The 13,337-nt window shown below is 39.6% G+C and overlaps 1 protein-coding gene across 1 annotated transcript; it reads right to left on the reverse strand.

Annotated features, from left to right (window-relative positions):
• Positions 1 to 2,753: 2,753 nt before the first annotated feature.
• On the reverse strand, positions 2,754 to 12,461 carry cpn1 (carboxypeptidase N, polypeptide 1). Its single transcript, XM_026316256.2, has 9 exons — positions 12,043 to 12,461; positions 9,657 to 9,853; positions 8,323 to 8,478; positions 6,462 to 6,638; positions 6,250 to 6,361; positions 4,755 to 4,894; positions 3,969 to 4,068; positions 3,360 to 3,478; positions 2,754 to 3,208 (listed from the first exon to the last, which is right to left on the reverse strand). Exons 1-9 carry the CDS (start codon positions 12,275 to 12,277, stop codon positions 3,098 to 3,100), a joined length of 1,347 nt encoding a protein of 448 aa, XP_026172041.1. The 5' UTR covers positions 12,278 to 12,461; the 3' UTR covers positions 2,754 to 3,097.
• Positions 12,462 to 13,337: the final 876 nt, after the last annotated feature.

Here is a 13,337-nt window from a genome sequence, read left to right on the forward strand (position 1 = left end):
TTTCCACAAATTTCCTAGAACTTCTCCATAAACTCTGATTCACTGAATGTGGGGAAGTCAGTGTGGGAGATGTCTGGCACTCTAGGACTGCTGGTGGGCTTCATTGACGCCACATTTGGCCAGCTAAGTGTACACAAGAACAAGTTACAGCTCTCTCACACACAGACACTACAGCTGAGAACACTCCAGATCAGTGTCAGTCTATGAAACACTGGCTTTGTCTTCTCTCACAGTGACCACTTTCATTCAAGCCACTATATGGATCTATTGTTGTCTTTGAATACTTGTTGCCAGTTTATCGTCACTATAATGCTTTGTGGGCACAGAATACATTGGCTGTTGCACACTCATCCTATTGTTTTTCCACTGAGAAACATTAGCTGTGATGTGCAGGCAAAAAATGACATGATTATGCACAGTTATTCCAGTCACTGGACTGATTTTTTTTTTTTTTTCATTATGTTCTATATTCTATTCTATTTTAATTATTTTACATTTTTTCAAGAGTGTTTGTGTGTAACTGACCTGCTTAGACCAAGGAATTTCCCTTGTGGATCAATAAAGTTTATCTAATCTAATCTAATCTAATCTAATCTAATCTAATAGAATTGATGTCAGTGATCAATGAATTCATGGTTTGTTTGTGACTCAGTGTAATCGTGACTCAATGTTATCGTGACATTGGGTTTGATGTTATATGACTATTACTTACAGATCAGCTATGAGTCATCTTTCATCTGTGAACATACCAAACAGTTTAATTCTCACATTCTTTCATGGAAAAAAAAAATCCACTGCTCTACCATAATTATTTCCACTACATAATGACAGTGGCGCCCCTGACCACCATGCTTGCTCAAAGTTATATTAATAGTTACTAATCTATCATACTATAGTGTTGTTTTATAATATTCCACTCTTGATTAAGCTTATGCCTGAAATTTAACACCTCACCTAATATGATATGTGTCTCCTCATGTTTAATTCATTGAGTGCGGCTCCATGTTTTTCTTCTGGGAAACTCTGTATCACTGTCATAAATTCACAGTTTGCCCAGTGAATTACGCTTTTCCTTTTTCCTGTTTGTCAGAGAGATGCTATTGTGAGGGTTGAGGGAAGTGATGTTTAAGAGTTTAGACCACTCTTGAGAGTCCAGTATGAAAAGGCGTCTTTTGTTTGGTTTAGAGGATCTTTTTTTCATTAAGGATGAATACTATCCACAAAAACTATCATACTATTGAAAACAGCCCTTTTGAACCATCATTTTCATATCAGTCACGTTAAACCTTGTAGTAGAATCTGCAAGATGAAGATTGCATGAAACAAGTGAGCTTTGGATTTAACATATTGATTAACAAATGTTTACACTGCCAAAAATATTCATAAATCTAAATTAAGAGTAGAGCAAATACTGATGAGAATAAGTATGTCCATTCATTTTATTGAATTGCTCCGATGTTATCCTGGCCTTTGCTGCCACCTCCAGGAAGTTGGGGATTCGTCCTGTTACTGTGTAGAACTTCTGTCCTATCAGGTTCATTCTTTCTTTCTTTGTTTCTCTCTCTCTCTCTCTTTTTCTGTTTCTTCTGTTTTGATGTTTCCTCAGCTAATAACAGAAACAAGCAATGCAGGTATCAGTACTACATGATACTGCTTTCTGTTTGCCCATGGAGAGGAACCATGTGCTAAAATTGTTATGGTTCATTAATATGTACATGATCATGATTATTATGTTCTGTGCATTTTCATTTTGTAGATTCCACTATAAATATATTAAAGCCTGGATTAAAGACTGGATTTAAGACAGGACTCAACTCTCAACCAAGATTTCTGTCTACTTGTTTTCCTGCACCATTCTCAAACGTTACTGAGTACAGGAATAACTTTTCTTTTTGATTAACAGGAAAGAGGAAAAGGCCATTTTTCCTAGATCTGGCTGGTCAAAGCCTTCTTTGAAATGATTACCCAATATATTAAGTCAGCTGTCAACACATACAGATACTGGAAATAGCCTTTGTGAGCATTTTTGCACCATGGGATACTATAATGATCATTACAGACAAGATCATTATGATGCATCTAGAAGTGTACAGGACCATCACATTAGTCAGATACATGAAATACAGTTTTTTATGTTGAACTGTATCAGCCAAACTGGTTGTTACTCAAACACAAGACAGAGTGAAAAGGCCTGTATTACTGCCTTTTGATGGAAAATTGAAGTAATACAGTGACATCTACTGCTGTATATTTGATCAGCAGTGACTCACACAGGATTTCCTCAAGTGCAGAAAAGGGTTGAAACTTTCCACTGCTTTTATAAATGCCAAGATGTGTGTTGTTAATGAGTCATCATTAAGAAATACATCAATACAATACAAACATGGTTTTAACACCAGGTTTAGGACGACATAAGTAGTTGAAACATGGTATTGCATAACTTTGTAGCTACATCTGCTACAAGCATCCAGAAGGTATGCTGCTGCTCAAACAAGAGCCACCTGAGCTTTACATGGTGCTTTTTGCTGTAATGATATTCATTTGACTGTATTTAACTTTGTGAATTTAGGCTTTTGTTTTTTTGTACTTCATGTACTCCGTATTTTTATAGGGCTTGGCCTGGACTGAAAGGATATATATTAAAACATCTAGGTATACTCTGAGTGTAGGTATATAATGTTGACAGTATTGCGCCTTAAAGAATAATAATAATCAGACAGAAACAACTAAAAACAATATATAACTAGAGTAAATTATGAGAGACAAAATCAGTCTTTTATTTTGACTTTCAATTTTCATCAAATTATAATAATCAAAATAAAAAAGTCCCTTACAAATACAGGATAGTTGTATTCATACAAATCAACACTGTTACATAAATACACCAGGTTTGCAACAAATACAGACAAACACTTTATATTTATCAACAAAAACAAAGAAAAACAAAGAGGTTTGAAATGTATAATCATGGGACTACAAAGATAAAATTACATATATATATTATGGTCTTTTATCATTTCCATATTTCTTATATGTGTGTATGAATGTGTGTTTATGTTTAAGTGGACCTTTTAAAGTCTAAATTATTGTCCATGACTCATCTAGGGCCGAGTTTTAAGGGGGCCTTGTGAGCTGAGAGGTTCTTCTTGCCGGTGTGGGGCTTCACTTTCAGGTTTTGTTTTGGTGCTGTTTTCAAGTAAAAATGAAGCTGTCAGGGAAGAGATAAAGAACAAAGTGTCAACATGCACATTCAGTGCACATGAACATACAGAAACAAACTTTCCACCAATGAGTAAATTAGTGGGTTAAACTGTGAATCAGTAATTAGATTCCTTAGATGTGCAGCATCAAAAACACACCAGTATGGCCTCAGCTGGTCCCACTGTGACAGTGCTGGTGGAGGGGAGGTAACCTGGTGCAGAAGCTGTCACAGTGTAGGTGCCTGGTAACAGCAGTCTGAAATAGTCACCATCCACTCCTGCAGAAGAATACACAGTGAGATTAATGGAAGGTTAAAACAGCTCAAATTTCATATTACATAGTGCTGGGAGAAGTATTCTGATCCATTGCATACGCAGCAATATTAAAATGTAAAATACTCATTTTCGAATGATAGTCCTGCATTCATAAAAGTATTTTCTTGTTGCAAAAAGTGCATTTCTACCACTGACCACTAGAGGATGTGAGGATTGTTCCAGTGTGAGGATTGATCCTATGTATTATTTCATTTTCACAATCAGAGTTTCTCCTACACAAAGATTTTGACTCTGAAAAGTCACTTTTTTTTTGTCATTGATTTTTTTCAATCGTTTTGTTATTGAACAATACTGGGAAAGACAACAGCAGATTGTTTGCTATGGCTCCGCTCACATATTTCTTCAACAATGGGGCCAAGGAGTAAAACACTGACAAGAATAACAGCCACATCTGTACAACAGTGAACTGGCAACTCTCCAACTATTTCTTACCGCTGGTCACATCATGGTAGATGCCAGCTACTGAGATTTCAGCGTTGCCAATAGGGTTGTTGTTTTCATCGTACACCATGCCTTTGATCCCATGATGCACCTGAAAAAGTGAAACGCATTATTATAGCTTTTTGTAAATTTTGCACCACCCAACATATAAGATGCAACATGTGCTGGTAATAAGTTACGTAAGCGAGACCATGGATAGCTTTGTTTCTGAATGCTGCAATAGAACACTGCACCAATTACAGGTTATATCAGGTCATAAACTACGTTTCCAAAGCAAATTGCCAAAGCCTTGGACCTTACATGTATTAGCCTTCCCCAGTCTCAGTGGTCTGCAACAGACATAGAGTGTAACAAGACCACAGCAGTATCTACAGGCCTGTTCATATTGGTTTGTTTAATCAGTGCTGTGGTAAAAGTATACCTTTCTGAGCACTCCCTTGTGGCTCTAGAAACAGTATTAGTGGCAATGCATCACTGTATTTTATCTCAGTGGGATAAAGGAGGTTTTGTCTTCAAACCGAATCCTTTTTTCACACTTGATGGCGGGTTAAAGTCAGTTTACTTGTATTACACTGAATTTATTGCAGCTCATTCTGAGTCACTTCATCCAGGGAATCCCACCCAGTATTTACAAGAAGCCAAAGTACTGGAGGTCTGACTCTGGGTTTTTGTGTGTAACTGAACATTATGTCTGTGTGTTTATGCTGTGTGCATTAAGTTGGAAATTGGTAACACTATTGGCGTAACTGAAATCTGCCAAGCTGCATCTGTTCTGACCTGTTCCAGGTATGAAACCAGTGCTTCTCGATTACCCATCCATTCACTGGGTAGCGCTGATGCTGAAGGGAACTTGTCACAGCTCAGCTCCAGGGTGATCTCAAAACAGTTGGTGTGCAGGTAGTTGAAGTCCTGCATGCCTGAAACATTCACAGGTATTTGTGACAGATTAAAAGTCTATTATTACATATTATTTCTTTAAAATTGAGCACATTTGTATATATATATAGAGAGAGTTCCCCCACTTAGAATCATGAAGGGACTGTCTAGATTCATAAAAAAGTGGAATTTATTACATTTGACTGAGAAGCCATGGGAGCAAAACTTTCCTATGTTGTTTGAAAGCAGTTTCATCTTTCATGGAAATCGATACACCCAGAATCAGACTGGCTTTTTCAAAGCCTTTCTAAGCCTATACACAGTGGTTATGTGTTGCTGGGAAAGTATAGAAAACAGCCCAAAGGATCATCAAATCCTAATGCATTTGTGGTCAGGATTGGTAGGGAATGTGTAAATGTAACCTCATAGACCATGACATAACACCTGGGGCCAAAAGGAGTTGCTAAAATAAATATAACATGCTCCTACAAAATGTGACTGTGGGTGTTTTCATTCATTTCAAAAGCTCGCATGATTCAGCTGTTAAGCCCTTCACATTCACATTCCATGGAAGAATCCAGATCAGTCCAGATGAGGCTTTAGCAATCAAAAAAAAAAACTTCTACTACTGTTATTGCTGCAGCTTCACATTAACAGAGCTGGAATGAAACACATGTCCAGACAGTGTGATAAACTGCCTGTTCTGTAACTTCCAAGAATTCAATAGTAAAATTTTACTGTAAGTATTAAGCAAAGGTTAAAAGAATGTTCCCAATCCATAAACCAAATGAGGGAGGATGTGGATTTTAAATTAAGGTATTTCTGGGATCATGTGGCAACAGCATGATAACACAGGGGGCTGATAAATGAGTTCTGCTGTACTGATGAGTACCCTTGGCTAAAATGTAAATTTTAATGGACTAGTCCATTAAAAACATGCCAGCTACTCTATTTATCATTTCAACAGTTTGACAGCAGTTGATGTGGTGTCATTTACAAACCTGAGCAGCTAAAATGTGGGGTAAATATGAGAGCAGCTGTACTGGAGGTGAAAAGGTTAAAGGCAAGAAGACAACACAGAGGCCTCTGACAGAGTCAGAGATATCATGATGACACTGAGAAAACGTTCCCTGACAAGCCATTCAAGGCTCTTCATTCAAGTCTATGTCAGTGCCATCATTCATGCATATGGCCTTGTCTTTTTTTGGAACAAGAATGATAGTGCACGTTCTTTACCTGGATGGAATTTTGTATGTATATAAAGAATGTGCTTGAGGGGAAATAAGTAGTAATAGTTACATGATTTTCATGAATTCATAATTGTCGTCTAGTCTGGTCTGGTATTTAATTCTAGTTTATTTGTTGCCTGCAGCTCAAAAACAGAGGGGTTGCTTACCTTTGGACAGAGAGTACCAGCTGGCCCCGTTAGTGATCCCCTCATTAAAGAAGTCCCCACAGTTCCAGCCGTTGTGCATCCAGCTGTGAGCATATGAGTAGGTCCTCGCCAGCTGTTATCAAATGCAAATGTGTCCAGTCATCAACAACATGTTTTCATACACATACAACAGATCTAACTTATAGACAGAGAACTGTTATTCTCCAGCACACCTGTCTGAAGAGCTTGTCATCTGGCGTGGCTGCATATGTGGTCCTTCCTCGAATGCGGGGATCTCGTGACTTGTCAAAGGGGTAATTGGCCACGACAGCTCCTCCGTGCAGGTTGGCTGACAAGATAAAGTTGTAGTTTTGCATCCATTTTATGACGGCCAAAGTTTCTGGTTCGACCTGTGGGCACAGTTTAACATTTAGGACTCATTTACCTACTGGACAGTCTACATGATATATGAATCTGTTTATACACACATACAAAAACATGCTGACTCTAAGTACTCATTGCACTGTAGTGCAGTAATTACATATTTCATTAGCCTTCATCACATATTCAACCATGAAATATGGTATAACCATGTTATATTAGTGTCTATCAGGCCTACTGTATATCATCTTGTTACCTATATTAAAGAATACACACAGACTTCACTTAGTTTCAGACCTTAGCCAAACAGCATCGGCTGACAAAAGACATCTGGATTTCTTTTCACCTAGAACTGTTGGCTTCTTTTGGCTGGTTATTTGGACAAATGCACCTTTGACACACATGACCTAAAAAGATGGAATCTCCTTTGCAACACTTCAAACATCTCCAACTTTTAAATTCCAGTTTAGGCTCCCATTTATTTTCTCTGTCAGCACTGCACTAACTATCCTAAGCTCCTAGTCGTACATCATGCATGGAGACAAGCAGTAATACCGCTCCTTGAATCAGGTATGTAGGACAATAAACACAGTCTGGCTCTGTTCGAGAACAATCATGCCGATGAGAGCCCACTGGCCTTGAAGGCACCAGTTGGAACCAGCAGTGGGATTTCTGTTTTGAGGACTGGCAGGTATTTATTATCTGTTGATCTTTATATACAGGCAGACATGCTTTAAAGCTTGAGCTGTCACAATGGTGTACAATTACATATCCAAACACGTACACACACTTCAAGTAACCAGTTACTCTTCTGTGGATCCCTTTCAGGTGGCAGTCCTGTGAGTAGAAAGCCAGCCAACAATGGTGAAGACCTGTGATTTAGTTTTCTGAATGGATTTGCTGCACAGGAACTAGTAAATTGTAAAAAAAAAAAAAAAAAGAATTTGATTTGAATATCTGTTGAATGATACTGTAATTACTCCTTTTTAATGTAGTTACTATGAATGCAGTCAAAATGTGCTTAGTAAGTTTGTTTTAGGGAGATTACACACTTTACTGATTATACCTGCAACCAATAGCTCATGTACAGTATGTGCCCCTCTGACTGTGGTTTAAACCATTTATATATCTTCACAGGGCTCAGTCTTTTTGGACATTTGCATTATGATGATTGTGGACACTGAGGCTACAGTGTGCCACATCGTGACTAGACATATTTCACTGTTAATGTGACAGCACTTACATTATATACGATCCCTACTATATTGTCTGTTCATATTACTATAGCATTGACAACTAAAACAACACGATGTCGGGTATAGTCAGGTACCTGCCTGTGGTTATGTTTTTGCCAGATATTTCAAGGGGCCCTGATACTATAAGTAGATGTCACTGAATTTACTGAAGTGTTTATGTCAGATTGCTTAATAAATGTTAAACTGTCTTTTGTCGTAACGTTTAAAGGTCACTGTAAACTTTGACATCTAACTGTATATTCTAGACTGTAGTGTCTTATGTTACATCAAACTTACAACATAAACGATACATGGCACTGTAAACACTCACACAAGCAGGACAAATGTCCTCATCCATCTTCCTGTCTCTCCCACACATGCACATATTTCTACACACATGCACACATCCATATGCACACATGTAGGTAAATGGTGTCTTCTGTATGTGTGTCTTCAGTGTTTATCCAGTAGCACTGACCTGCTGCTCCCAGTTGTCTGGCAGGGGCAGGTGGTGGTTTCGCCCATTGGTTTTCTCGTAGTAATACATGAGTGCATTCAGGTCTGGAAAGTTCCGGTTCAGATCAATTTCTCTGGCGTTCCCTCGACCCACCAGGTAGCCGTTGAACTCCGGACCCTGTTGATCAAAACATAAAAAAACAGCAACTGCTGTTGGGTTACATTGTTTTTTTTTTTTTTCCAGTAGAGTGATACAAATAACATGTTTTGGCTTTTCGGGTTTCTGTATTTTCATGAATTCTTGAAACCTCTAATATTCAGAACCATTTCAAGGCATTCAGAACCCAGAATGCTCTGAAATGTTCATTCTTTTTTTTTGCTTTGTTGTGACTTTAAAGATGACCATTGTTGTTTGTTTTTTATTGCTGAGTATCAGTCTAAAAAAGACTTTTTTACTGATTGTAAAGGAGAGTCTGTGAAATTGTCTCTTTTTGGACAGTCTTAGCATAATAAAAAAAATTGTGCTCAGTCTGCATAATATTTGCAAGTCTTTCCGTGTAGGTTTATACAGGCTGTTTCAAGACTGAAAGAACTGCCTGAACTCTGTATAGAGCTGTTTAAAGCGTTCAGTTATCATGCCATGAGAGTGAAAGTGTTGTTTTTCCTCAAAGCTCAATTACTACCCAAATTCAGCAATGTGCAATCAAGGATGCTGGAAACTAAAACTGCCTTCCCATTGTCATCCAGATGCTGCTGCACCCAAACATCTGTCGATACAGCAAATTATAGTGTGGCGTGCGTGTGTTGTCTGAGTGGCACAGAGAGGGACTGGCAACTGGCCTCTGCAGGACATATAATTAGTCTCAAAGAGACTTTGTGTGTGTGGGAGTGTGGGTGGAGGGGGGCATGGATTGGGGTTGCATGTGTGTCTGTTGTTTCACAGCCAATATAATTACCCCCTGGTAGGAAAGCCAGTGCTGATAGATGAGATTATTAAAGACATTAGCAAATAGTGTAAGGAAATTACCTAATAGTGTTTGACTGTTACTCAACTTTAACACACACACATGCAGATTTGAAATCAAATCATATACATTCAAATATATGTTCTCAAATTGAGTCCAAAGTGATATGTGTTGGATCTGTGTACTGAACTGTGATTTCACATGCAGGTATTCAGTTTCTCAGTGTGACATTAACTGGAGTGAACACATTAAAGAAAAAAATGTGGAAACTTTTTCTCTACAAGTGGTAAATGATGGTGTAACAAGAACATTCAGTGCTGCTCCTGAGGGAGTTCTTCCCCTGGTTCTCGTGGAGGCCCGGTGCGCACATGTATATTAAAGTGTGCGTTACCTGTCTGGCAGCCACTTCGTAGCCATCTGGGTTCATGGAGGGCAGGATGTGGATACGTGTGTCATGGATCAGTCTCATGATCCGCTGATTTCTGGCCCGATACTCCTCGCACAGAAACTGGGAGAACTTAATGAGCAGCTCACGGCCGAGCACTTCATTGCCGTGCATGTTGCCCACATACTTGAACTCCGGCTCCACTGGGGAGAAAGTGGAAAGGAGGGGGGCATGAGGTCAAAATGACTGCTTGAGCACATACTGATCACCACTTTACGTGATTAATATCTATGTAAATTTTTGGTCAACAATGGCCATAACTTTCATTTACTCTGTAAAGGCACTTTGACTTTCTTTTCATTTACCAAGATTGTCTTGAGTCATTTGCTTCAAGGGCATTATAATTAGGCTGCCTGGCTAAGAACTAGTGGAATGGGGCGTCAAAACAGAATACACACATCTCCAAACACTGTAGTGACATCACTTGAGGCACAAAAGAATTCAAATAAATTTTTCACATATGCAGCAGTACTCTGCAAAGCCTGTAAACAGACTTTGAGGTGACTTTCATGTGGAGCTTTGCCCTCTAGTTAACAGTAACCACTGTGAGCTGCTGGTCATACCAGACAAAGTTTGACTGTAGCAGCGAGACCTCAAAGTGTATTAAATTGTCCTCTCAAATGTTTTAAGGATTTTGATGAACCTAATGTTTGTTTGTTTTTTTACGCTATTTCAGTTTTCTGATAAGGAGGGGTCTGAAAAAGGTGAACTCTGATTAGAACTGATTCAATTATTTGGTCATCTGGCATTCCTATAGGTGTCTGTCACTGACTGGGTGAACCACCTATCCAAACAGCCTCCTCCTTTGTATGGGGTTTCCCTCCTCCCAGGGGGGCCCTTCATTAATCACTACAGCAGCATTCAGCGAACCAAGAGCCCCCAAAACTACCACTGAAATCTGAAGAAAACCATAAATGGTGTAACTTTTGAAATGTGTTCGTCTTGTAGTTATGATTTTACAGTATGCCCTTAACACTTTCTTTTTTGTTGTGACATGCACTTCTGCTGCTCACTTGAAAAGTAATTATGGGTTTTTGGGTGCTGGCTATTGTGTGGGTGAGCAGATCCTTCCAAATTTATGAACACCCTTTACTAATTACTTCAGGCACTCAAATGGCAGCTTGGCACTGCAATTCACCTCCTTTTCTTTAAGATGAGGCCAGCTGGCTGTGAGTTCTGAAAACACTGTTGGCTCTAGTATGCTGCTTTAAAAACACGCACACATACACACATACACACACACACACTCAGAGCAGTATGTGAAAGAAACAAACTTCCTAATGGGTGCAAGAGGGTTGACCCAGACAAGACCTCAGGTTACTGCCCTCCATGAAGTGCACGGTTCCTGTTTTTCACCCTTGGTCACCTTGTAACAGAACAGGCGCACATCCTTCTATTCTACTGAAGGAAGCCCTTACGTGTGCAAATGCAACAAAAATGCAAGCTCAGCCGCAGCCAAAAAAGTATTCTCCGCAGTTGTCAAGTTTTTTATTTTTTTCAAGTAGCTGCTGAAACCATTAAAATCACCTATGAAAGAACAATAAATTTTGCACGCTTTCAAAATAAACACTATCAATATGCAAAAAATAAAAAATAAAAAACACCTGAAGAGCTGATTCAGTGGTTAGGACAGGAGGGAAAAATAAGCTTTTGCAGTATCGAGTTCATGGTTAAAGGCTTGTTGATTCAAATTGAACTCCCACGTTTTGTCAGTGGTTGGATGGCAAAAATTGAAATGAATCACAGATGTTCACTCAATTCTTTCACTTTTGCCTTTTTTCATTCACTTTGAGTTTTTCACACTATACCGTCACTGATGTTTATCAAAGAAGACAGTTAGGGATAACTCCTTATTTTCATCTTCACTGTTAGGTCACACAGTAATGGGGCATCATAAAGCCAAATTAAAAACTGGTATTTCATCTCCTCAAGAAAAACCCAGAGACTGCTCTGTCTCTTGCCAGCTATGTCCTCACTCCCCACAGCAAAAACTGCAAAACAAATGGGGCAGACAGCAACAGGGCCTCGCTATTACAAAGCCAGGATCATTTAAAATCCATTGGCTGTGCCACTGGAACATCATATCTTGTTTGGTTATTAGCTTCAGAAGATATTTAGCAGCAACAGAAGAGTATAAGTTTGCTGTCATATATAAATTTGAACTCATATTAACTGATTTTCACATTTTGATTTACACTGAATGTCATATTAACTTGGACTTTATTACTACCTATCTATTATCTGTATCTTTCTTAATGAAAACACTGTTGATGTTTATTGTAACCTGCCCATTCACTCTGGACACTCAAACAATGAATCAGGTGTTACTCACATGCTTCATGGATGCCCGGGTTATCACTGAATTCCAGCACGTAGAGGTGCCGACCCTCTACACTGTGCCCGATGCTGTAAATGCGTGTGATGTAAGGGCATTCATTCTGCACTGCAAACAGGGCTCGCACCATGTCGTCATATCGGTGATGCTGGAAGTCTGAGCCTGACACCAGGAGCCCCATCAGCCCCAGCAGGAGAGGTCCAAGCCAGGAAAGAGCCCACCCCTGCTGCATGGTCCCTCAACCCAAGTAGTGTAGCACAGGAGGAGAGGAGGCCGCTGAAGAGACTGCCCGCAACTATGCAACACGCTCACACACTTTCAGATGTATATATATCTTTTTACACACCAAACATACTGCCTACTCCCTGCTTGCTCTTTTCCTTTCTTGTTCCCCTTCTTTCTCCTTCCCTCCCTCTCCCTCTGCCTCCTCCCACATACAGTCCTCACACTGAAGAGCAAGTAAGGACAGCCCCTAGCTCCCTCTTTGTCTCACTTTCCTCCTCCAACAGCTGCTTCTCTCCCTCTCTCCCTCTCTCCTTCTCTCTCTCTCTTGGTTCTTGTCAAGTACATGCTACTTGCTTCATTGGCGCTTAGAATGCTACTGCTTCAAGTAGTTAGCCCCACAGCCCCCTTGGCTCTCTGTACACACAATCTGAATTTCATTCTGTCTCTGAGACACTCAATTTCTGTCCCTTTCTTTGTCTCTAACTCTTGTTCTATACTCCCTTCCTGGGAAAGAGGGGTTGTTTCCATGGCACTGCTCTCCCCAACCCCTACAGCCCTCAATCATCCATTCATTAACTCTTAAGTCAACACACAACCCCTGTGTGTTTATGTGTGTGTCTGTGTGTGTGTGTGTGTCCACGTGTGCCTGTGCTCCTCAGATGAATCAGTGTGAGAGCTCTTTCGCAACCTTTGGACTGGCTTTGCTGTGATTCCCCAAAGCAGCATTCATTCACATACACATAAAAAAAAAAAAACCCATACCCTCACATGCTCATATGGCCTACATAAAAAAACAAATGCTGCAATTAAACATCCAAAAGATACCGGCTGATGCCAAGACACATGTACCCCCCCCACAAACACACATAAATACTGCAGAGTGTGCAAGGGGTGCTGTCAATCAAACATGCTGGAGAAGAGAGTAGTTTTTTCCTCAGAGAAAGTTGTGCAACTGCTTGTGGAAGTTTCAAAAAACAGAGAAGGAAAGGAAAAGCATGAAGCAAGAGAAAGAGCTACACATGGAAACTTAAGCAACAGGAGACTCAAGAGGAAGAAGATACACCAAA

This window comes from Mastacembelus armatus, chromosome 19, assembly GCF_900324485.2.
Source record: "Mastacembelus armatus chromosome 19, fMasArm1.2, whole genome shotgun sequence".
Classification (NCBI taxonomy): Eukaryota; Metazoa; Chordata; class Actinopteri; order Synbranchiformes; family Mastacembelidae; genus Mastacembelus; species Mastacembelus armatus.